Source organism: Mobula birostris, chromosome 26 (genome assembly GCF_030028105.1).
Source record: "Mobula birostris isolate sMobBir1 chromosome 26, sMobBir1.hap1, whole genome shotgun sequence".
In the NCBI taxonomy this organism is placed as follows: Eukaryota; Metazoa; Chordata; class Chondrichthyes; order Myliobatiformes; family Myliobatidae; genus Mobula; species Mobula birostris.
In genome coordinates this window covers 30,352,777-30,375,816 of record NC_092395.1, presented here as the reverse complement: position 1 = coordinate 30,375,816, position 23,040 = coordinate 30,352,777, and the positions used below count along the sequence as shown (strand labels likewise).

Sequence of the window (23,040 nt, the reverse complement as noted above, 5' to 3'; positions counted from 1 at the left end):
TGGAGAGCATTCTGACTGGTTGCCTGACAGCCAGGTACGGAGCTTCCAATGCACATGACTGCAAGAGACTGCAGAGGGTTATAGAGGGGCAACTCCATCACTTCCTCAACCCTCCCAGCCATCGAGGATATCTCCATGAGGCGGTGCCTCAAAAGTGGGACACCCATCATTTAAGACCCTCGCCACCCAGGACCTTCGCCTCACTACCACAGGAGGAAGTGATATAGGACCGTGAAGACACGCATTTAACACTGTAAGAACATCTTCTTGCCCTCCACTATCAGATTTCTGAACAGTCCATGAATACTACTTCCTTATTCGTATTTTACATTATTTGTAACTTTCAAAAACTTTTATGCCTTGCAATGTACTGCCGCCGCAAAACGGCAAATTTCAGGGCATACCCATGTCACGGATAATAAACCTAGTTCTAATTCTATCTGAATACACGATTCTTCGCTGAATCTATTTCATTCGGTCCATCTCGGTAACGCCGATGCTCTCTGTTTGTATAGCTAATGGTCCAATTAGTAGAAGTTAGCTACTGGAGGGGTCAGCAAGCGGCCCCGACTGTGCGAGTACACTCAGGATAGAGAGAAGCGGCGGGGTGTCTCCGCGGGGCCACTCGATGTTTGTGTATTGCAGGGTCAGGAGCGAGGTGCTTCCTGGCTTTAGGGGGTCGGTCACACCTCGTTAGCAGGAAGGCCCCGAGCCTCTCGCCTACTAATTGGCCGCGATGCGCTACACGGGGAGGGAAGGGTGCGAATATATTGCGGCTCCCTCCGAGGCCACTACCCAACTCCCCCCTGTCTCTCGCCATGCGCCCGGGTGCCGGTGCCTTGCTGCTTCTCCTGCTCGTGTCCTCGGGACCGGGTAACACCTCCAGCCTGCCCGGCCAGAGCCAACAGATACGGTCCAAGGCACTTAAGAGGTTGTTGGAGGTGTTCGGGATGGAAGATGCGCCGCCGGCGCCTCATAAGGTACGCCAACCTCCCCAGTACATGCTGGACCTGTACAACACGGTGGCAGATGCGGACGGGGTGACCAAAGAGCCCGACCTGCTGGTGGGAAACACGGTGCGCAGCTTCCTGGATAGAGGTGAGAGTCCTTCTCCCTGCTGATGCCCGGCGCTCAGGGACTGTTCCCGGCCACCTCCGGCTCCACTGACCTCTACGCTTTATATGCTTGCTTTCCTCAGCACGTAATCAGCAGTTCATGTTCTTCTTCAACCTGTCCAGCGTGGCCAAGAGCGAGACGATCTTGACCGCCGAGCTGCATCTCTTCAAACTGCGGGGTCGCCCGTCCCAGGATCCTGGGCAGCATAAGCACCACCTTTGTCAGGTAAGAAGTGTCTGTCGCCTCTGTCCATCCTTTCCCTCCCGCAGCCTCTTTCTCCCTGCGAACCTGCATTGACACAGGGTGAGCGAGAGGGCAAAAGCAATATTCCTGGAAGAACTCGGTGGTCAGGCAGCCCCTGTGTGTCGGAGGTGGTGAGAGATGTTCAGTCGATGTTTCGGGACGAGACTCTTCCATGTGGACGCCTGGATTCCAGCATCCACAGTCTCGAGTGAGAGAGGTGGGTGGTGCGGGGCACAGGGGCTGAAAACCGAGGCAGAGGTTCTGCTACAGAAAACGCTGAAAGAATCCCAGAAAAATAGGCGAATAGCAGACATTAAGATAAAGTACATTTAGGAATAAACAGAGAGAGAAAAAAGTAAGGAATTGGAGAAAAAAAGCGAAAGTCGAGAAGAGGTTGCATGGTTTTAAATGTGATACCCAGGTGGGTGAATTTGTTAGTGTGTTTCTCCTCAGGGCATCCGAGCATAAAGCTACTTCAAACTTATGTAAAGTTTAGTTATGGGTCTTGCAGGTAATTATTTTGCAGCTGAATTTCTTTACAGTTTGCAACCTTGAGACTGGGAACTACACTCAGAGACCCGGTACAGAGGGTTCCCTTCTGTTGAAATCCATGGAGAACAAATGTTAAACGTTAACACAAGAAATTGGGCAGGTGCTGGAAAATCCAGAGCAACATGCTGGAGCAACTCCGCAGGTCAGGCAGCATCCATGGAGCTGAATAAACGGTCGACGTTTCCGGCCGAGACCCTTCATCGGGACTGGAAAGGAAGGGGGAAGACTCCAGAATAAAAAGGTTGGGGGTGCGGGGGGGGGGGAGGATAGCTGGAAGGTGATAGGTAAATCAGGTGGGCTGGAAAGGAGGGAATGTAATAGGAGAGGAGAGCGGACCATAGGAGGAGGGCCATCAGGGGGAAGTGAAAGGCAGGTGAGAAGAGATAAAGGCCAGAGTGCAGACACCGGGAAGTTCCACTTTTGGCGAATAGAACGGAGGTGCTTGATGAAGTGGTCCCTGCTCTTGGAACTGTTTCAAATGGTGTGAATGTATTTAGATAATTGTTTAAAAGGCAATAAATAACAATTTTGTTTGATTATTTTTATTAGCTTCTATATGTCTTTTGAATGTCAGATGTTTATGCCTAAAAGTTGGACCCTCTCCTCTGTCCTGCTGAATTCACTCCAATCCTGCACAAAAATACTGAAATTGGGCAAAAATCTGTTAAAAGGTCTTTTGCACACAGATGGAGAGACTGCATTACAAAGAAACCCAGAAAGGAAAAAAAGCAGAAGTGAAAGATTTGGTGTGTGGGTAATCAGAGAAAACAGGAGCTTTGAGGGAGCTGCAGTAAGCCCTAGCAATTGTCACGCCACTGCCCCACTGATCACTGGGAAGTGGGTCAGCGGGGCAATGGTGGCTGCTGAACAGCTGCAGAAATAACTGCTATGCAGGTGAGGGAAAACACAGAGGCGGAAGACACAACGTATTGGTCTTACCGAATCATGCAACAACTAACCCTCAAGCCATGACAATGGGTGACCAAGGACCTGTGAGTATTGCAGATTTGATTTGGGGGGAAAAAATCTCCAGATGCTGGAAATCTGAAGTAAAAGCAGAATATACTGGAAAAACTTAGTAGGTTACAAAACCTCGACTTTTTCTTTCCACAGATGCTGCCTGAACACCTGAGTTTTTCCAGCATTTTCTCTTTTGAATTGAACAAAGTGGCTGTAGTTAGTGATGATACTACAACAGGTAGGCTAACTGGCCTTGAAGTGTGGCATTACTTTTGTAGTTCTCCAGTTCCCTCCAGAACCCAGGGGATTGTAATTGATTACAACTAATGTACCCATTAACACTGCAGCCACTTTCGATAAGACCTTATGAAGAAAGCCATTAGGTTGGGGGATGCCCTCTCTGTGGACCAATAACTCCTCTCCAGATTAGAAAGTCACACTCACTGTTCCCCTGCAATCACACTGGTTCAAAATGACATTATGATAAGCCCATGCTTTGAAAGAATAATATCTCTGGCACTTTATTGTAATTAAAAAAAATAACCATACTGGAACATGTTCTATACATTTCTGTGCCTTTGAATTCATTTTTAAGGTACAGGAATGTAGTAATTTTATTTTTGTATAATAATTCAAAAAATGGTAAAAAAAAACCTGTCAAGCAATCACTTGCAATAGAAATCGACTGACTACTTGATAGCAAACATTTTATATCATTAAGGTTAATTCTGATTTTGTCCCAAAGTATCATGTTCTTATTGTTAAACATGCCATATGTCTAATATTTGAGAATGATGGATGGTTTAGACTTTGTCATACCATGAGGAATATAGGATACAAATTGGCACTTGTTTGGATCCTAACCGTTTAAACTGATTTTTGCTATATGCATATTACAATGTGTACCAATGTGATTGCCTATAACTACACAAATTTCCTGCCAAGGTTAAAATGAATCAGGCACACCATCATGTGTAGTTTCCCATTTGTACCCACGTAGGACATTCCTTATCATGGAGTTTGAGTAAAAGGCCAGAAACAAGAAACTAAGTTTTGAGGAATACCTTAGCTCAGCCCTAGCATTAATTATAACTCTGAGATTTTATCCGCCAATGAAACATTATGGCTTGGAAATTCAAAATAGTGGTAGGTAGGAGGGAGGAATCCTGAAGCCACCTCAATGTCCAAGACAATTTGGACACTCAATGTTTTAGGACCAGCTTCTTGTCCTCTGTCACCAGATTTCTTAATGACCCATGAACACTACCTCATTACCATATTTTGCACTCTTATTTCCTTTTGTAACATATAGTTATTTTTGTCTGGCACTGTTCTGTTGCCGTGAAACAACAAATTTCACAACATATGTCAGTGATAATTAACCTGATTCCAATAAGTTTCTCCCCCATTTAGGTCGGAAGGAAATGTGCCATGCACTCAGTCTATCTCAAAAGTCATGTGAGTTTATTTTCAAAGGACTAGATGTTGCAACTTGTCTGAACTGTAATCTCTTTTCTCAGGTTAGTGTCTACCAGATATTGGACAATAGCACGTCAACAGTAAAAGGGAAAAGATTATTGTCAACCAGAGTACTTCCAGTCCATGACAGCACATGGGAGGTCTTCACAATCACTAATGCTGTAAGTGTCTTCAACAGAAATAATATTTGTAGTTTCTGTATGGCATGTATAACTACATGGTTTCCATTACTGATGGCGAATGCCCATAATTTCTGCTGTAACATATTTAGTATCCATACCAGCTCTTGACAAAATTAATGGATAATACAATACAGAAGACTATTTGGCCCATAATGCCTGTGTTAGCCATTTAACTCTTGTTAAACCAACAAAACTAGTCAGCGTTGGTTGTAAATACGTCAAAAGACAGTAATACCTGTGGCAATAATTGAACTTATCCTTGTTATAATTACAGGAATAACTGCACAGTACCCATATACCTGCAGAAGATTATACAGAGTCACTTTAGAACTATGGGGAGTACTTGTGTCACAACCTCAGCCCGCGCCGTTAAGCACATGCCAATTACAGTACTAGATGCTTGATTTGCAGCAATACCTTGTCATGCTAACCAGGGAAATGGCTGTTTTAGGTATAGTATTATTGATAAGATGGGGTTAATTAATGAGTTCATATTAAAGGATGCCCTAGGTAATTACAATAGGGTCAGTCGGCTAAAGTGGAATTGAGCAAAACATGTGAAAGGATAAAATGGTAGATTAACATTGATAGATATTTAAGAAATTTGATAAATCTCATAAATATTTATACCAGTGAGGAAGAGTGGCTCTGTGAGAAGGATGTAGTTAATTAAGCTCAGGATAATGTTAAATTGAAGGAAGATGTGCATTGGAAAGAATTTTTCTTACAAATAAGCGGAGAATGAATAAAGAAATTGTGAAGGAGCAAATAAAGCTCTTGAGTAAACTAGAAAATAAATTTAAAACAGAGTATATTAAAAGGAAGAGAACAGCTAAAATAAATATTGGTCAGCTAAAGTGTAAGACTAGGGAAATAATAATGGAAATATAATCTGTCTTCATGGAAGACATCTCAATTGAAATAGTCAAGTGGCTACAGGGAGGAAGCAATCTATAACAATCCCTATCAATAAATAAAATGTACTTAGTGATTTAATGGGGCTGAAGTTTGACATGTCTCCTGAACTTTGCGTTTGTGTGCTTGACAAAACTAAGGGTGTAACAAAGTGGATAAAAGGCAATCAGTAAATTGTATTTGGATTTCCAGAAGGCATTTAGTAATATGTCATTGCTGATTTTTTTTTATCATTATTATTTCACTTTTTCTTTCTTTTTGTGTTTGCATTTGGTTGACTTTTGTATGCTGGTTGTCCACCCTACTGAAGCAGTCTTTCATTGATTCTATTATGGTTATTGGATTTATTGAGTATGCCCGCAAGAAAATGAATCCCAGGGTTGTATATGGTGACATATATGTACTTAGAACTATAAAAGTTTACTATATAAAACAAAAGTCCACAGGGTTGGTGCTAACATATTGCCATGGAAGTGGGAGTGGGTAACCAACAGAAAACAGAATTGGGGCAAGTTTTTGGATTGGTAATCAGTACCCACTAGGGTGTCACCTATGAAGGCTGAGACCTCAACGATTATCCTTATTTGTGATGAAGGAACAAAATATACTGTGGTCATATTTACAGGTCACATGAAGGTAAGTCGGTTAGCAATTTGTGATAGGATCCAAAGAGTCTAGACACAGATAGATAGATTAAATGAGTGGCATGAAGTTGACAGATAATCAGAAACATGGGAAATATGAATTTATCTACTTTGAAAAGAAGAATGATATATTGAATGATTATTTCAATATATTTAGACTAGAAAATGTTGGGTATAAAAGGATTGGGGTGTTAGTGTGTGAAACAAAGGGTTGCTATAACGGTACAGCTAATAATTCGAAAGACGAATGGAATCTTTTCCTTTGTTAAAACGAGTACAGTGTACAAAAGTCAGATAGTTTTGATGTAACTTTATTGCAAACTGGGGAAACAGTTGTGGTTTCCAAATTTATGGAAGGATCAATGTGCAATGGAGGTAATGCAGGTACGTTCACTAGGTTGATTCTGGGGATGACGCAGATGACGCACGGAGGAGGTTGAGCAGGTTTGGCCTCTACTCATTGGAGCTTAGAAGGATGAAAGGTGAATCACACAAGATTATGAAGGGGTGTGACAGGGTGGATATTGAGAGGATATTTCTTCTAGTAGGGGTATCTAGAACAAGGAGTTTTGATTTCAGCATAAGAGATTATTCAATTCAGACACCAGTGAAAAAGTTTAGAAGGCTAAGACTTTTTGGGATTCTTTACTCTCGAGAGTTATGGGATTGGAGTTATTGAATATGTTCACAGAGGAGATTTACATACATCTGAGGCTCTAGGGAGTACGAAGAGAGCATGGGAAACTGGATCAGCCATGACTTTATTGAATGGTGGAGCTGGTTTGAGATGCCATTCACCTGTTTCTGCTCCTGTTCCCCATCCACATCTGTGTAATGAGCAATGCATTGGTTCGTATGTAGGCCCAAGGGAGAAGGTGGATTTTGTGCCCTGAAATTGAATGAAAACAAGCAGGCCAGGCTGACTGGGAGCCACAGTAGATTAATTTAAAAACTAATTACAACCATAGCTCCACAGCAGAAACATCTCTCATCATCTGATGTCATATTCATGGTCTTACAGATGTTTGGATGGATTATGAATTTTACAAGTAGACAGTAACTTGAGCAGGATTAGAAAACAATGAAATGTAAAATAGGTTTTTTGAAGTAATGGTGGATTCAGTTCAGTATATTTTTAAATCAACATGGAGCCACAACAAATTTCAACATTTAATTTCATCCAATATCAATTGTGACAGAGATGTCCAAATACTCTAGTTAAAAAAGCTGTTAATTTGAACTAAGTCATACTTTTACTGGGTTGAGGGAGATTTATTTTGTATCAGACTCAGCACTACCTCATTCTGGTAACATAATAATATGAGAAATTGAGCTAGGAGGTCATTCAGCCATTCATACCTGCTCTTCAGCCCTTCATCATCCAGTATGATCATGGCTGACTTTCGACTGACCTTTGACTTCAGGGCTGCTTTCCTATACTAACCCTCCATCTCTCATTTCCTTTAATATTCAAAAATCTAAAAGCAATTTATGAGGCACAACAGAAAGAATCTCATTCTGCCAGAAACACTTGCTGAACTTGATTGATGGAAGTTTTGTTTATTTATGTAGGTGTATGACTGGATACAGGATAAAGATAGCAACAAAGGCTTGCTTGTCAGTGTGCAGGGCCTGGCTGGAGAGCAACTCAATAACTACATCCACTTTGCCACTGGGAGAGACCATCACAGTAGCAAAAATCCAATGGTGGTTCTCTTTACAGACGATGAAAGGAGAGGGACTGCCACCTCCAGTTCTTCAATAGGTAATTCTTCAGTTTCTACAACTAAAGAGTCTATCACAAACACAAGAGATTCTGCAAATACTGGATATCCAGAATAACAGACACAAAATGCTGGAGGAGCTCAGCAGGTCGGGCAGCATCTACGAAGAGGAATAAACAGTTAATGTTTCGAGCTGAGACCGTTATCAGTCCTGTACCGGCCCAAAATGTTGACTGTTTATTCCTCTCCAAAGAGTTCCTCCAGCATTTTGTATAGAGTCTACCACAGTGATGTACTGATGCTCTTACAGAAAGTTGTCATTGGATCTGTACATCAATGAGTTAGCTTAATGTCAGACTGGTTCCCTCTAGTCTTCCTTCAGGTTCATTTTAGAGAATAAAATTCCCATTCAGTTACGTACAGTTGTGATTAATTCATAACTCCTGATGGTTCATAGGGTTCATATACTAGCTGACTTAATGCCTTAAGGTATAACTGCATATTGGATTCTATAGGATGAAACATAATCTGGACTATTTGTTTGGACATGCAGAGTAATTTCTCTAACTGTCACCAGCCTGAGGGCACTGCAATTAACCATTAGTTGTCCTCCTGACTACTATTGCAATGACAGGATAGATCCTCCCGTCTCCTCCATCTTCTGCCTTGCCCTTGGAAGTCATTTATATTTTCAATTCACTTTTTCATAAATCTCTTAATATCCCAGACTACTGTCTTTAAACTTCAATTATATGTCTGTCAGAAATTTGAAGCAAATTGGAGATTAATATTCATTATACATTAAAGACTAGTTGGGTGATATACTGGTGAACTAATGTAGCCTGTGGAAAAGCAAATAATAATGATGAGGAGACAATTGTAGCTTTCAGTAGTGAATGGTAATGTAACAGTGATTTTGTTTAACATTCAAAGATTTAGAGATTATTATTAGAAACAAAGTCAATATCAATGAACACTAGAGGGCATTGCCAAACCAGTAACTGAGAAGGAGCTGTTTTAAAATCAAGGGATATTACTACTTGCTGAACAGTGGCCCACATTCCAATGCAAGAGAGGGATGAGGAGTATCTGAATTCAGGCTGCTGCTCACTGAACCCACACAAAAACAGTATAACTGGTGTACTAGCCCTGCCCACCTGGCCTGACAGGAATCTTCGACCCTATGTCAGTTTGTGGTTCCCACTTTGGCCTCATCATTAGTCTTAGAATCCACAACACTTAAGTGGAAGCAAGTTATCCTCAATCCAACAGACTGGAGAGTTTGACAGGATGATTGCAGTCTCTTATTTGAACAGATGAATCAGACCGTGTACTAGATTTTCCCCATTAGCAGTTTTACTGCCAGTCTGCTCTAAAACAGTTCTTCACAGTCCACATCATACTGCCAGTCTCAGTGTTATTAGCAGACACTGTACCTCCTGTACCTAATAAAATGGCCACTTTGTGCATGTTCATAGTCTTCCCATCCACTTCAAGGTTCAATGTGCTGTGCATTCAGAGATGCTCTTCCACACACGACTATTGTAACACATGGTTATTCAAGTTACTGTTGCCTTCTTGTCAGCTTGAACCAGTTTGATCATTCTCCTCTGACCGCTCTCATTAACAAGGCATTTCTGACCACAGAACTGTAGCTCACTAGATGTTTTTTTTTTGCACCATCCTCTCCAACCCTTTTTTTTGCCATGGGCCCCTAACATTAACCGAGGGTCCGTGGATCCTAGCATGGGAACCCCTGCCCTAGAGACTGCTGTGCATGAAAATCCCAGGAGATCAGCTGTTTCTGAGATACTCAAACCACCCTGTCTGGCACCAACAATCATTCCACAGTCATGTGTTCGTCCATCATCGTCGTCGATGAAGACCTCGACACTATTGATGGTGTCGAGCCGAGCACGATTTGAATTTAAGTGAGGGAGAGCTGCGCAGCGTCAGCCTCACTCTCTCTTCCCAATTCCCATTTGAATCCAGTGGCAAGACAGAGTCAAGGCAGCTGGAGATGGGACTAGGCGCAGTGGATGACCAGGACGTCTTCTGTGTCTTATGTTCTACATGTTCCATGACGCTTGCAGAGACTGCCTTCTTGACCATTGGACCTTCCATGGGTCTCATCCACTCAATCCGCCGGAGTCTGCCTTCACATGCTGGGATAGACATCTCCCTATCTCACCAAGGGTTTGAGACCCGTTGGCTACCCTCACCTGGTTTAGACGGCTTGTCGAGGCCGTTGCGCAGGGTGTGGCCGCTGTCAGCTCTCATTCCACAGTCAAAGTCACTTAGATCACATTTCTTTCCTATCTGATGTTTGGTCTGAATGACAAACTGAACCTCTTGACTATGTCTGCATGCATTTATGCATTGAGTAAAGTGTACATGGAGTGTGTAAGGAAATAATGTCCAGCAGAGAAAATATTAGAAAAGCTTCAACAGATTAAGTAGTCCATAGCTATTCTAACTTGTATACTTGATGCTTTGTATTTAACTTGACGAAATACTGCAAAGCAGGATCCAAATGTTTAAATGGAAAACTAATTCCAATCTGCTTGAGAAGTAAATAAATGATAAAATTATATAAATCAGCAAGGTAATATATCCACACATAAAGACAGATCTACAGTGGGTCCACATGCATAGAATAGGTTCTGCTGCCCTTAAAACCACAACAGTCTTCAGGTTCTTAATGTCTTTATATATTGACATCTGTAATAATTTTGATTTGATTTTGTTAATAACATTGTTAACTTTTGACTTTGCCATAGAGACTCCATTTCTCTCGGAAGTGACACTTCACGATAAAGCAAGCCAGGGTCGCAACACAAGATCTTTGAATTTGCAAGGCTGCCAGAGGTATCCTCTTTATGTGGATTTTGAAGAGATTGGCTGGTCTGGTTGGATCATCTCCCCTCGGGGTTACAACGCCTACCACTGCAAAGGAGCATGCATTTTCCCACTGGGGCAAAATATGAGACCTACCAACCACGCCACCGTCCAATCCATTATAAATGCCCTTAAGCTAACTAATGGTGTTGCAACTCCCTGCTGCATCCCAGACAAACTCTTCTCCATCAACCTGCTGTACTTTGATGATGATGAAAATGTGGTCCTAAAACAGTACGATGATATGGTTGCTGGCAGTTGTGGATGTCATTAGTTCATTGACTTCTTCAAGCACCACCTAACTGCACCAGTTAGAAAATCATGACTGTCAGGCAGAGAACATAGGTGATTTTATAGAGTTAGTATGTATGGAAGTGGGGAAAAAAGCATCTTCAAAAGATCTGCAAATTTTTTAAAACCACAATTAAGTAAACTGCTTGTCCAAGTGATTGACACTTTTTTTTACAAAAGTCATTCCACAAGCTGTGGTACTGCACAGCAGACAATTGTATAATATGTTTATATGTTTAAATATACAGATGTATTAATATATGCAGAATTGTGAAAAGTATTGTGAGTTGATAGTGTATAATTTTAAAAAATCTAATAAATATAAATGGATTCTACAGAGTAATAAACACATTAAGAGCCTGAGTGACTTTTTATAATGGAGCTTGAATTTTTAAAAAAGGATTTTTTTATTCATACCCTCATCTTCCCCTCAATTATTCACATTCTTGCTTCTCACTTATTACTATTCTGATACTGTCCATTGTTCTCTGCCTTGTTATTTTAAATTCTTGCTTTCGTTTATTGTCCTGTAATGTTACCTCTGACACTTATTCCTTCCATTCTTCTACTCACTATAACTCTTTCCCATCTATTATTCCCAGGGCTCATTGCATTCTTGTTTAGCCTCGCTTCAAGTTAATTTCATTAATTTTCTCTAACTCACTTCAAGGCTTATTTAGTATTTTTCTTTAGTTATTTCAAAGCATATTTATTAACAAAATATATATCCAGTACACAAACTTGAGATTCGTCTTCTTATAGGCAGGCAGCCACAAAACAAAGAAACACAAAAGAACCAAAAAACATGATGACCAAACACCCATTATGTAGAGAAAAAAAACTAATCATGCAAACAATAAAAGCAAGCAAGTAACATTCAGAACAAAAGTGTATCCGCAGACACAAACCCTGGAGCAGGCCTGCCGCCTCAGCACAGAGCAGCGAGCAGAACCAGCCCCACTTCCATCTCTTTTCACGCAGAGGCCCCGTTGTATCCTTCCCCAGTTAATTTCTCTTGCTCTAAAACCCTTACTCAGTAATCCCTGGCCCTCTCCCACCATTTACTGTTACATACAATTTAAGTGATTATACTAATGCCCATCACTCCTTATAAAAATCATGTGACTTATCATACCACCACCTACATTTCTAGATGTAGGGCATTCTCCATAACCTTGCACTCATTCAGCAAGAGCATACATTGTGACTTATCATACCACCACCTACATTTCTAGATGTAGGGCATTCTCCATAACCTTGCACTCATTCAGCAAGAGCATACATTTAGGAAATGGTCTGCAGCAGAAGTGGTAAGTTTTGGCTGTGGAGATTTCAAATTGTTGCTCTATCTTAATGCAAGATTAAACCTATTCTTAATCTTCTGCTTTGTCACTGTCCAGAAACACCTGCAATGACAGTCTAAGGAAAAGCTGAATTTATTGTCATGTGCATAAGTACACATATGCAATGAAAAACTTACTTGCAGCAGGCCACAAGAAAAACAAATTATACACAATTTTTACAATGATGAAAACAATTACACCAAAAATGTCCATTTTAGTACAAGGTGATCATGGTGTCCCTAAAACTAATAATTTGGGTCTGCCAGTTGATTTAAGAACAAAAAGGTGGAAGGAAAGTAGGTGTTCTTGAAGCTGGTGGTGTGGGACTTCAGCCTTCTGTACCTCCTGCTCAAAGGCAGCTGCAGAGTCAATATTTCACAAATCTTTTCGACTTAATACAATATCATAAATGTCATCTATTCCTGCGGTCTCTTTCAGGCTTAATTTGTTGGGGATTTATAATATTTAGGATGTGCTTGCCTTGCTAAGCCTATTGGTAAATAAATTTCTCAACCCTTCACAGTGTTAAAGCACAGAAACTTGTTTTGCTCTTCCTGCAAGATCTCTCCTTGCCTCTAATCAACCCATCAACACTTTTCTATAGATTGCAGTATCACACTAAAGCAAGAAGGTAGATGATATGCTAACACCCCGTTGGAGAGCCTAAACTCTCAGCTTTCTTATTCAGAATGCAAACAATATCTGTGAAGACCTTCAACATCGGAGGTTAAAGCAGTGAGAAAAAATGAATCAACATCTTGTAGAGAAGTATAACAAAATTGTATTCATTGTATTACATTCATTTGGAGATATAAAATACAGTCTAAGGTGCAATTCGGTCTAAACAGAGAGAAATAAACAAAAACCACCCAACCTTCAGAAAAGCAGTCAGAATTCATGCGATCAAGAAAAGCCCAAGTATTCCATGTCCAATATTATCCTTCAAAGTCTGACAACCTCACAGGTATTTATGTTCACTGTTCAGAGCAACAATTTCTGCTCAGTTTAAGTAGTTGGCAGTGGGTGGATGATGATGAGGTAACGCTGCATACAGACAGACCATATGAAATTAATGAAGGTAGATTAAGAGTGCTTACACAGATGCTCATCAGTTGAATGTATTGCATCAGGATTTTACTTAAAAGGAAAATCCATCCCACTACTGCCCACACTCTCCAACATTCTCTCTCACCACCACCAAGCCCAGGCAATAGCACAAAAATCTGGTGCTGAATGTCTAATGAATCTATTGTAATGAATGTGAGGCATTACTATTGCCCAAGATGTCTGGAAACAAAGATTAACTGAATGCCACAAAAGTATTTGATGTGTGCAAGCATGAGGTCTCTTCCTAGAAAAAAACTGAAACTAAGAGAGGGTATTAGTAGGATTTGATTCAAAATAGATTGAAGAATTCAGTAGACAATGTAATCGAATCTTATGTCAGAAACTAGTATTCTAAAGTTACCATAAATAAAAATTGCACTAATTTCTTTGTTCATTTCAAACACAATAAGCAGCCATCCAACAATGGATAATCAGGAAGTAAAACATAAACAAATATAATCTCTATACAATAATGAATCCTCTGTAACAAATTTCAGGTTGAAAGTAAAGTGCTTTAAAGCTAAATTTCTAAACGTTCCAATATTCTAGAGCAGCACAAATTTCACATAACCATAATGATATCCTTCGCAATAATAGCAAAAGACAATTTTTTTTGTATTTATATATTCAATATTGGCAAGACTGGCAAAGTTAGTATTTATTTCTCCCTAATTGGTCTTCCTGAACTGCTGCAGTCCTTCAGCTGTCTTAGGTAGAGTTCTAGGATTTGGAAAACCACTGAAGCAATGGTGATTTATTTTCAAAGTAGGATTGGGTAGATCTTGGGAAGAGGATCTGCAGATAGCAATGTTCTCCAGTGCCTGCTGTCTCAGTAGATGGAAGTCATACAGCATGGTAACAAATTATTTGGTCCAAATCATCCGTGCCAACCAAGATGTCTATCCACGCTAGACCTACATGTTTGCATTCGGTGCATACCAATCTAAACATTCTTGACTGTTTTGTATGTTTGGGAGTGTCATTGAATTAACCCAAGCAAAGCTGTTAATTGGGTGCTATTGATTTGATATGTCCCATCTTAGAAAGCTGTTGAGACCGGTCTCATCTAAGGCAATTGGAGTGTTTCATAACACTATCCACTTCCACCTCCTCCGTGGTACAAGTCTTAGGAGATCAGGAGGCTCATCACAGGTTATTTAGTTACATTCTAGTCTCAATTACAAAATGTATGTGGCAGGTCGAGCTGCATTTCTCAACAATGGTTATCTTCAGGGGGTTTAATGGTAAAAGACTCAGGAATGATAGCATTGAAGACCAAAGGTAAGTCACCTTTGTTGAATGTGGTTATTGATTGGTGTTTGCGGCAAGTAGTATTTGTGACACATTTCAGCCCATACCCAAATGCAATTTGGACTCTTTGCATGCAGGCATTACCGCTTCACATGTTAACAGAGCTGTGAATGCAAATAACTATACTTTTCCATTCTGACCTTATGATCGATTAAAAGCAGCAGATGATGGAGCCCAAGTCACTGCCCAGAGGAACCACTGCAGCACTGTTGTAGTATATATTGTAACATTAGAAGGTTCAAGAATTAAGATGTTTGTAAAAGGATGGGGGCACTAGATGAGTATTTGACAGTTAAATTATGAAAGGGATTATCCGTTGTATGTAAACCACTGATCCTGGAGACAGTATAATTGCAGTAGGATTTCTTTTCCAGAGCCAAGTCAATTACCCTTTATCTAAAACGCTTGCTGTAATTTCCGACTGAACTTATGTGCTACCTGTAAGCAGTCTTTGTCTTACACTTGTTCAGCACTTAGTAAAAATTATTACATACCATTAATGTACTGTATAATGTATTCAGGGTAGCAAAACAGCACAGCAGCACCTGGAGAATACCTCAATCAGCTGTTGGGGAACAATGAACAACAACATGCTTTCAGTCTCCATCTACGATGTCATGCTTTGATTAAAAGGTTACAGTACACTGCATTTTACTTTTTTAGGTTTTATGTAAAGTATAAAAACAATCAGCATTTTAGACTTGTTCTGTGTTAGATTTTCATCAGTGAAAATCTTCACAAACTCAATTAACTTCTCTGCTACTTCTCGATCAGCAGATGCTTTATCGTTAATTTTTGTTTAAATCTTTAAAAATTTAATGCTGTGTCTAGTCTTAAATTTCTGCAACCTGCTTGCTGAATGTTCACAATTGCCTTCAATTTTCAGTTTGTCGTGATAAACCTTTGCTTGTTTCATGATCAGGATACCACTAAGTGGCATATCCTCACTCCAACACGGATGAATCCATTCTTCCAATACACGATTGAGATCTTCATTTTTAGCTTTATGCAGTGTTTCTGTTTTTCTGCTTTTCATTAATACCCACTCATTATATATGTGAGGTCATTTTTCAGAACTGTCTGTGTTGTGCAGAGACTGCACATCACCTGGGAACCTTCACAGCACCTTGTGGAATTTTCCATTTGTGACGTCCTATCAGCGCTCAAAATTCCAAAGTCTGAAAGGTTTCGGATAAAGGGATAATAACCTCTATAAACTACATTTCCTGAAAGGTTTGAGATTAAAAGGCAATATTGAAAGAAAATTACTGAAACTTCATGTGATACAAGTTATTTAATCTGAAAACACTCACACTTGAAATCATACATTTACTCATACAATAAGTATAACTTCCTTTTTACAAATTGTACAAATATACATCTATAATGAGCAAATTTGATGGCAGCTCTCCTTTTATGGAGTTATTTTGGCCTCATGAAACTTGTCTCCATTTCACTCCAGGGTTCCTGGAAAAATAATAAGAGCATGAAACTCCCCAAGACATACAAACATGCAGCAAACATTCTATTAATATATATCCAAGTAGCAAAGGCTATTGCCTTCCCTATCTTTACAATGGCACAGGAAGATATGAATATTTGATGTATACTGATGAATGCCAACATTGTCTTTGTAAAAAGAGCAATGATGAGTGGATTAATCAGTTTTAAGTCATATGATCTAGCTTGACTGTAATAATCAATAATTCTCTCACTAATGCTTCACTATCAATTATATCTTCCATCCAAGGGAAAGAAGCACATGGAAGTCACAAAACCGCCATTCACAGAGATTGTGTTAAATCACAAGAAAACACAATGATGAAATTTTGAACAAAAAAGCTAAAAATACTAGGGCAGCATCTCCCATTGGATGGAATGTTTCAGGTCAGCAACTTGAGATGCTCCGAAGCTCTTCATATGGAAAATCAGTGAACAGCAAACAGGAAATAGAAATATTTCTTGGAAGGACAGTACATTGATAGGTATCACAAGACTTTTTCAAAGATCAGGCAGTGTTTTACATTTACCTGCCAGGACCTTGGACTAGCACCTAGCTCATACATTTTGTTATAACAAATGTGTTACAGTGCTTATTGTGTAATTGAAACGCAAAGCTGAACAAAGTTGCATTGTTCTGGAGACCTCTGTATAGGGATCACCTCTGTATACAATATAAACTGGCTGGGTTGAGCTGTTCTCCGATCTTGGCAATCCATTTGCAAACATTTTCTCACCAATATCAGAGAACAATTCAACCCAACCATCAACTACATATTTTCTGAGCTATTTCCAACGGTACACACTATCCAATGTTATAAACAATGTTATAATTAGGTATATAGTAAGAGGGTCAAACTTGTGGACGGATATGAAGACTAACAAAAATACCAAAAAAGTGATTCAGTTGTCAATACATTTAGGATGTGGGATGTCGAGGCAAGTATGAATGGAGACAAAAGCAATTTTTAAAAAAATCTTAAACAAGCTGTAACAAGGATGTCATAAACAAAATAACAGAATATTGTAACACGCACAAAATGCTGGAGGAACTCAGCAAGCCAGGCGGCATCTAGGGAAAAGAATACATTCGATGTTTCAGGCTGAGACCATATTACTTCTTTTTCATGGCTAAGGCAAGAAATATAGATTAAAGTCAAGAAAGCTTATGAAGTGTTATCCATCATAAGTCAAGGGATGGAGTTTAAGAGTCACAGGGTAATGATGCAGCTCTGTAAAACTCTGGTTAGGCCACACTTGGAGTACTGTGTCCAGTTCTGGTTGCCTCACTATAGGAAGGATGTGGAAGCATTGGAAAGGGTACAGAGGAGATTTACCAGGATGCTGCCTGGTGTAGAGAGTATGCATTATGATCAGAGATTAAAGGAGCTAAGGCTTTACTCTTTGGAGAGGAGGATGAGAGGAGACATGATAGAGGTATACAAGATATTAAGAGGAATAGATAGAGTGGACAGCCAGCGCCTCTTCCCCAGGGCACCAGTGCTCAATACAAGAGGACATGGCTTTAAGGTTAAGGGGTGGGAAGTTCAAGGAGGATATTAGAGGAAGGTTTTTTACTCAGAGAGTGGTTGGTGCGTGGAATGCACTGCCTGAGTCAGTGGTGGAGATACACTAGTGAAATTTAAGAGACTACTAGACAGGTATATGGAGGAATTTAAGGTGGGGGGTGGTATATGGGAGGCAGGGTTTGAGGGTCGGCACAACATTGTGGGCCAAAAGGCCTGTACTATGCTGTACTATTCTATGTTTTATGAATGCAAATTAGGATCAGTAGACTTTTGGACATACTATACAAAATATAACAAAGTAATTGAGAATGGCAGATTAACTGGAGGCTGCTTTGAAGAAATAAACACTTAATAAAATTATTTCATTGAGGGATTTAGATATATATTAGATACCACACCCACAGATTCAAATTTATGCATTTATAAAGCTATGACATTTACTACCATTCTATTTGAAATTGAAATCATGTCAACTTTTAAGATTAAAAAAGTGGTTAAAAGCAACAGGATGGGAATGTTATACTAGTGCCTTCTGCTCACTATGAATAGTAAATCAAAAACATTTTACATCAGCGATGAAACTCAAGGCGATATTGTCACTTGCATCAATGTCTCCTACTGTGCAAACTTGAAACAAGTGACAAAAGCCTCACTTCATCTCTCAAATTTCTGACAGAGGGATCAAAGTCCAGGAATTATGAGGGAGCCAGAACTAGATAACAAAAACATCTATGACAAAAATAACTGGCTACAAGCCACAGACTTACCTTCTAAAAATGCGAATTCATCTGCAGCATCTACTGCATTATCTGAAAGGGAAATTTAAAAAAAATTTTAATAATGAGGACAATTTTAAATCAAAAGCAAAACTGATCAAGGCAATATCACAACTTCAAATGCTAATCTTTCATGCACACTGGTATTCAAAAGCATGATATGACAGCTGACTCTGTCAGGCTCACCCAAGTCCTTGCGCTGGATTGTTTTACGCTTTGCTTGCAGAGCATATGTGCATGCATCCTTTGCAATCACTTCAACAAACAGCTCCTGGTGGAAGAAACCAAACAGGTTGTTTCACTAATGGGATACAAGTTGTTCAGGAGGTCCTGTACAGACTTCCAATAGGCCTCTGCCTCTTCCCTCAGCAAACCAATATCTTTTCCCTTCAGGTAGCCCATCATGTCCCAGGGAAGACCTTTGAAGTATAAGCACATTGAGAAAAGCTTCATCTCAGCTGTTTCGTTAAGTCCTAAGCTTCACTAATCCAGTCTCCCTTGTATTTGATCAATGTCATTGTTTAATACTAGATATTACTTAATTATATGAACACTAGAAGATTGTTCAGGTCATTTTACACAACAGATCTAACCCAGCAAGGCAGATGAAAGGAAGCTCAAAAATAAATAACTTTGCTATTTGCCAGGTACTAACTAGAGGGTTTCAATATTTAATAGTTGATCCTAACATGCAGAGGCTGAATTAAAATCTGCCCCAAGGTAATATACCAAAGGAAGATCAAGACCTGTTGGATGAGCTGTAATATGGACAGATATATCTGAGGCAAACAACAGGAATTCTGCAGATGCTGGAAATTCAAGCAACACACATAAAAGTTGCTGGTGAACGCAGCAGGCCAGGCAGCATCTCTAGGAAGAGGTGCAGTCGACGTTTCAGGCCGAGACCTTCGTCAGGTCTAACTGAAGGAAGAGTGAGTAAGGGATTTGAAAGTTGGAGCGGGAGGGGGAGATCCAAAATGATAGGAGAAGACAGGAGGGGGAGGGATGGAGCCAAGAGCTGGACAGGTGATAGGTAAAAGGGATGCGAGAGGATCATGGGACAGGAGGTCCAGGAAGAAAGACGGTGGGGGGGGGGGAACCCAGAGGATAGGCAAGGGGTATATTCAGAGGGACAGAGGGAGAAAAAGGAGAGTGAGAGAAAGAATGTGTGCATAAAAATAAGTAACAGATGGGGTACGAGGGGGAGGTGGGGTATTAGCGGAAGTTAGAGAAGTCAATGTTCATGCCATCAGGTTGGAGGCTACCCAGACGGAATATAAGGTGTTGTTCCTCCAACCTGAGTGTGGCTTCATCTTTACAGTAGAGGAGGCCGTGGATAGACATGTCAGAATGGGAATGGGACGTGGAATTAAAATGTGTGAGTATATCTGACAACCGTTTGAGAATATAAACTTTTGGATCCAGAATGTTTCTTTGTTAAACGTAACATTCGAGGACTACAGCACACAAAGGCATCAGAAGGAAATGGCAAATGAAATAAATGTCCTTGTATGGCAAGCTAAAATTCTGAAAAATTTGCCAACCATGGTGGGACAAAAGGTTACAATGTTTGACAAAAGTACTTCATGAATAATTATTGGAAATGAATAGTCTGCAGGATCGTGATCAGAAATGAATATGTATGACAAAGAGCCAAAAGTCATCGCTTCTTCTACAAACGCTGGCTAAATCACATAACCCACCCTCTAGCACACGCACACTCACCGTGTTGGCCAACCATTAACAGTGCTGCACACATCCACTATGGCTGAAGAAACTGACAACAGGGTGAACTCTACTTTCCGATACAATTAACAAAAAGAATACAAACGGTAATCCCACAGCTGAAGTACATCTACCCCAGTAGAAAAAGAAGTGGCAACAGCAGCTACTCCTCTAAATAACATTAACATCCAAAAGCAGGAGGATGAGTAATTGTTTAAATAACATCACCACTCACTTAACTTAAAACTACAGTATACTGTGTTTCAACTTCATGCATAAGAAGCGTCCTACAGCCACCAGCCGCATGCCCCTGACTTTGTACCCGTTTTCTAACCCCCGTTGCTCTGAAGTCAAGTTGGTTATATTTCCGTGAAGCTCCGAAGGAAATTTTACTGTGCTATAGACCAGAGAGCTTGAGGAGACTGGTCCAGAGCGCCAGTGGGACGGACCTGGGCTCCCAAAGCAGGAGCAGTATCAAGGGTGTCCAGGGCACACCAAGGCAGATGGAGACAATGCCCGAAACCCAGCAGGGTTCCCCACCTACTCACCGTGGCCTTGCCGATGGCGAATACGGCCTCCTGACTCGCCAGCGTCACCTCGGGATCCGCTTTTATCAGCCCCTTGATACGGCTGAGCGGCAGGCGGAGCAGCTTCTGTTGTGCGCCCGAGTTCGGCCGCTCCGCTTCAGCCTCGGCGTCGAGCTGCACGCTTTGCCGGTTCTCCTGATCACGCTCGTCCGCCGCAGCGCTCTCCAAATCCTCCATCGCTGGCCCTTCCCGCCTTTGGGAGAGAACCAAGAGAACCCAATCAGAGAGCACCATTCTGTTGGTCGTCCTGCTTTCCACCAATCAGAAACAGTAACTCTTTGCCAATCACATATATAAAAAAACAAAAGCCTTTATCCAATCAGATTAGTTCTCCTTAGACATTTCCTTGAAGCGGAACAGAACTAACATTGCAATGTGTGTTTACCCTATTGAGCCATCAAAGTATTTTGTTTTAAAGAGATCACTTTTTATTCTTCTAAATTCCTGAGAATAGAGGCTCAGTTGCCTAATCCCTCATCAAATAACAAACTCGTCAAGCGAATTTTCACTCAATTTCCCTCCATAGCAAATAGATCCTCTCTTAAGGTTAAGGTGCTCAAAATTTCATAAAATAGATGTTAACTCACCAGAGCCTATATAATTGAACTTTTGCACTTAAAATCCCCTTGCATTAAAGACCAGAATTTTATTCGCCTTTCATCGTTAACTTTGAGTAGCAGGCAGTGAGTTTTCCTTCTTAACATTCCACTCCATTTTTTGAAGACGTTTGGCATGAGTCCCCAAATCCTAAGGACTTTCTACGGGGGCACAATTGAGAGCATCCTGACTGCCTGCATCACTGCCTGGTATGGAAACTGGACTTCCCTCAATTTCAGGACTCTGCAGAGAGTGGTTCGAACAGCCCAGTGCATCTGTAGATGTGAACTTCCCACTATTCAGGACATTTACAGAGACTGGTGCATAAAAAGGGCCAGAAGGATCATTGGGGACCCGAGTCACCCCAACCACAAACTGTTCCAGTTGCTACCATCTGGGAAACGGTACCGCAGCATAAAAGCCAGGACCAACAGGCTCCGGGACAGCTTCTTTCACCAGGCCATCAGACTGATTAATTCACGCTGATACAATTGTATTTCTAAGCTATATTGACGATCCTATTGTACATACTATTACAAATTACTATAAATTGCACATTGCACATTTAGACAGATGTAACGTAAATATCTTTACTCCTCGTGTATGTGAAGGATGTAAGAAATAAGATCAGTTCAATCCAATACACACCAAATGATTCTACTTCGTAATTCCTTTAGCATGTTTTTTATTACACTCATGGGAATCCCCTTGGTTATCTTTAAAGGTTCCTCATGCAGTAGAATGTAGATCGTTGCTATTTTTGAGAAATGAAGCTCTGGTACACAAACTATAAGCTGAGGGGTGCTGAGCATTTCCAGTAACAAACAATTTAAAATCCTTGGCTACATTTTGGTAAAGGAATCAATTCTGACAAATAAATAATTAATAAATGGCAGCATTGTCACCTTAGGTCAGGCAATAATTCTTAATCCGGTTAACAGTAAACAGGTCAGATATAAAAAGGAAAAGTAACTCCATTAATCCTCTTTCTGATGACTATCAGTGTGTGAATAAGATTAACCCTCTTCAATTTCACTGCTACCAGTCCTTCACAGGATCTGCCAGTGATTGAAGCCATTTGTGGACCTTGCTATGAGTAGTCAACACAAGAACAAAGGGAGTCACTGAAACTATAGATGTGGACACTTTGTAAAAAAGAACAAAACAAACCGATTAACTTAAGCTACAGCGGATGGAGTCGATGAATTTCATGGTCAGTTAAGTAGGTAACTAAACCTGTAAACTTGCAACACTGCAATTTATCACTACAGTAGTTAGTTATTAATTTAGATTTAGATTTGAAATTGCAAATATTTACATTAATACAGGTTATGGTGAGTATCAAATTGACAGTTAATGACACAAAGACCTTCTTTGTCAGTGCTAATTACCATTACCTTAATGCAGCTCCCACTGATTGTTTACTTTTAATTCTGTTCTCTGCTACTGTATTGGTCCAAGTTCAGCTACAGTCTGGCTCTGGTTATTTTGAGGTTCAATCAACGAAAGAACACTTGCAACCTCTCCTGAGCACTCTCAGATATGGAAAACACAGTAGTCC

At 40.4% G+C, this 23,040-nt stretch overlaps 2 protein-coding genes across 3 annotated transcripts; one reads left to right on the top strand and one right to left on the bottom strand.

Annotated features, from left to right (window-relative positions):
* The first annotated feature begins 818 nt into the window (after nt 1-818).
* On the top strand, nt 819-10,987 carry admp (anti-dorsalizing morphogenic protein). The gene is made up of 5 exons (XM_072243862.1): nt 819-1,098; nt 1,199-1,341; nt 4,392-4,511; nt 7,664-7,909; nt 10,598-10,987. Exons 1-5 carry the CDS (start codon nt 819-821, stop codon nt 10,985-10,987), a joined length of 1,179 nt encoding a protein of 392 aa, XP_072099963.1.
* Nucleotides 10,988-16,049: 5,062 nt separating this feature from the next.
* pole4 (polymerase (DNA-directed), epsilon 4, accessory subunit) lies at nt 16,050-21,079 on the bottom strand. Of its 2 annotated transcripts, XM_072243920.1 has the most exons (5): nt 20,844-21,079; nt 18,757-18,841; nt 18,562-18,603; nt 17,303-17,337; nt 16,050-16,232 (listed from the first exon to the last, which is right to left on the bottom strand). In XM_072243920.1, the coding sequence occupies exons 1-5, from the start codon at nt 21,057-21,059 to the stop codon at nt 16,188-16,190; spliced, it is 423 nt and encodes a 140-aa protein (XP_072100021.1). In that variant the 5' UTR covers nt 21,060-21,079; the 3' UTR covers nt 16,050-16,187. The 2 variants fall into 2 exon arrangements, with proteins under 2 accessions (XP_072100021.1, XP_072100022.1); XM_072243921.1 differs by lacking the exon at nt 17,303-17,337.
* Between the last annotated feature and the right edge of the window lie 1,961 nt (nt 21,080-23,040).

Bases quoted from the DNA above. Each gene is read 5' to 3' on its own strand.
- admp (XM_072243862.1), top strand. From the start codon at position 819: ATGCGCCCGGGTGCCGGTGCCTTGCTGCTTCTCCTGCTCGTGTCCTCG. The intron at 1,099-1,198 runs GTGAGAGTCCTT...TGCTTTCCTCAG, and splicing joins GCGCAGCTTCCTGGATAGAG to CACGTAATCAGCAGTTCATG. The intron at 4,512-7,663 runs GTAAGTGTCTTC...TTATTTATGTAG, and splicing joins TCTTCACAATCACTAATGCT to GTGTATGACTGGATACAGGA.
- pole4 (XM_072243920.1), bottom strand. From the start codon at position 21,059: ATGGAGGATTTGGAGAGCGCTGCGGCGGACGAGCGTGATCAGGAGAAC. The intron at 18,842-20,843 runs GTGAGTAGGTGG...TTCTTCCACCAG, and splicing joins TCGCCATCGGCAAGGCCACG to GAGCTGTTTGTTGAAGTGAT. The intron at 17,338-18,561 runs GTAAGTCTGTGG...TCTTTTCCCTAG, and splicing joins TGAATTCGCATTTTTAGAAG to ATGCCGCCTGGCTTGCTGAG.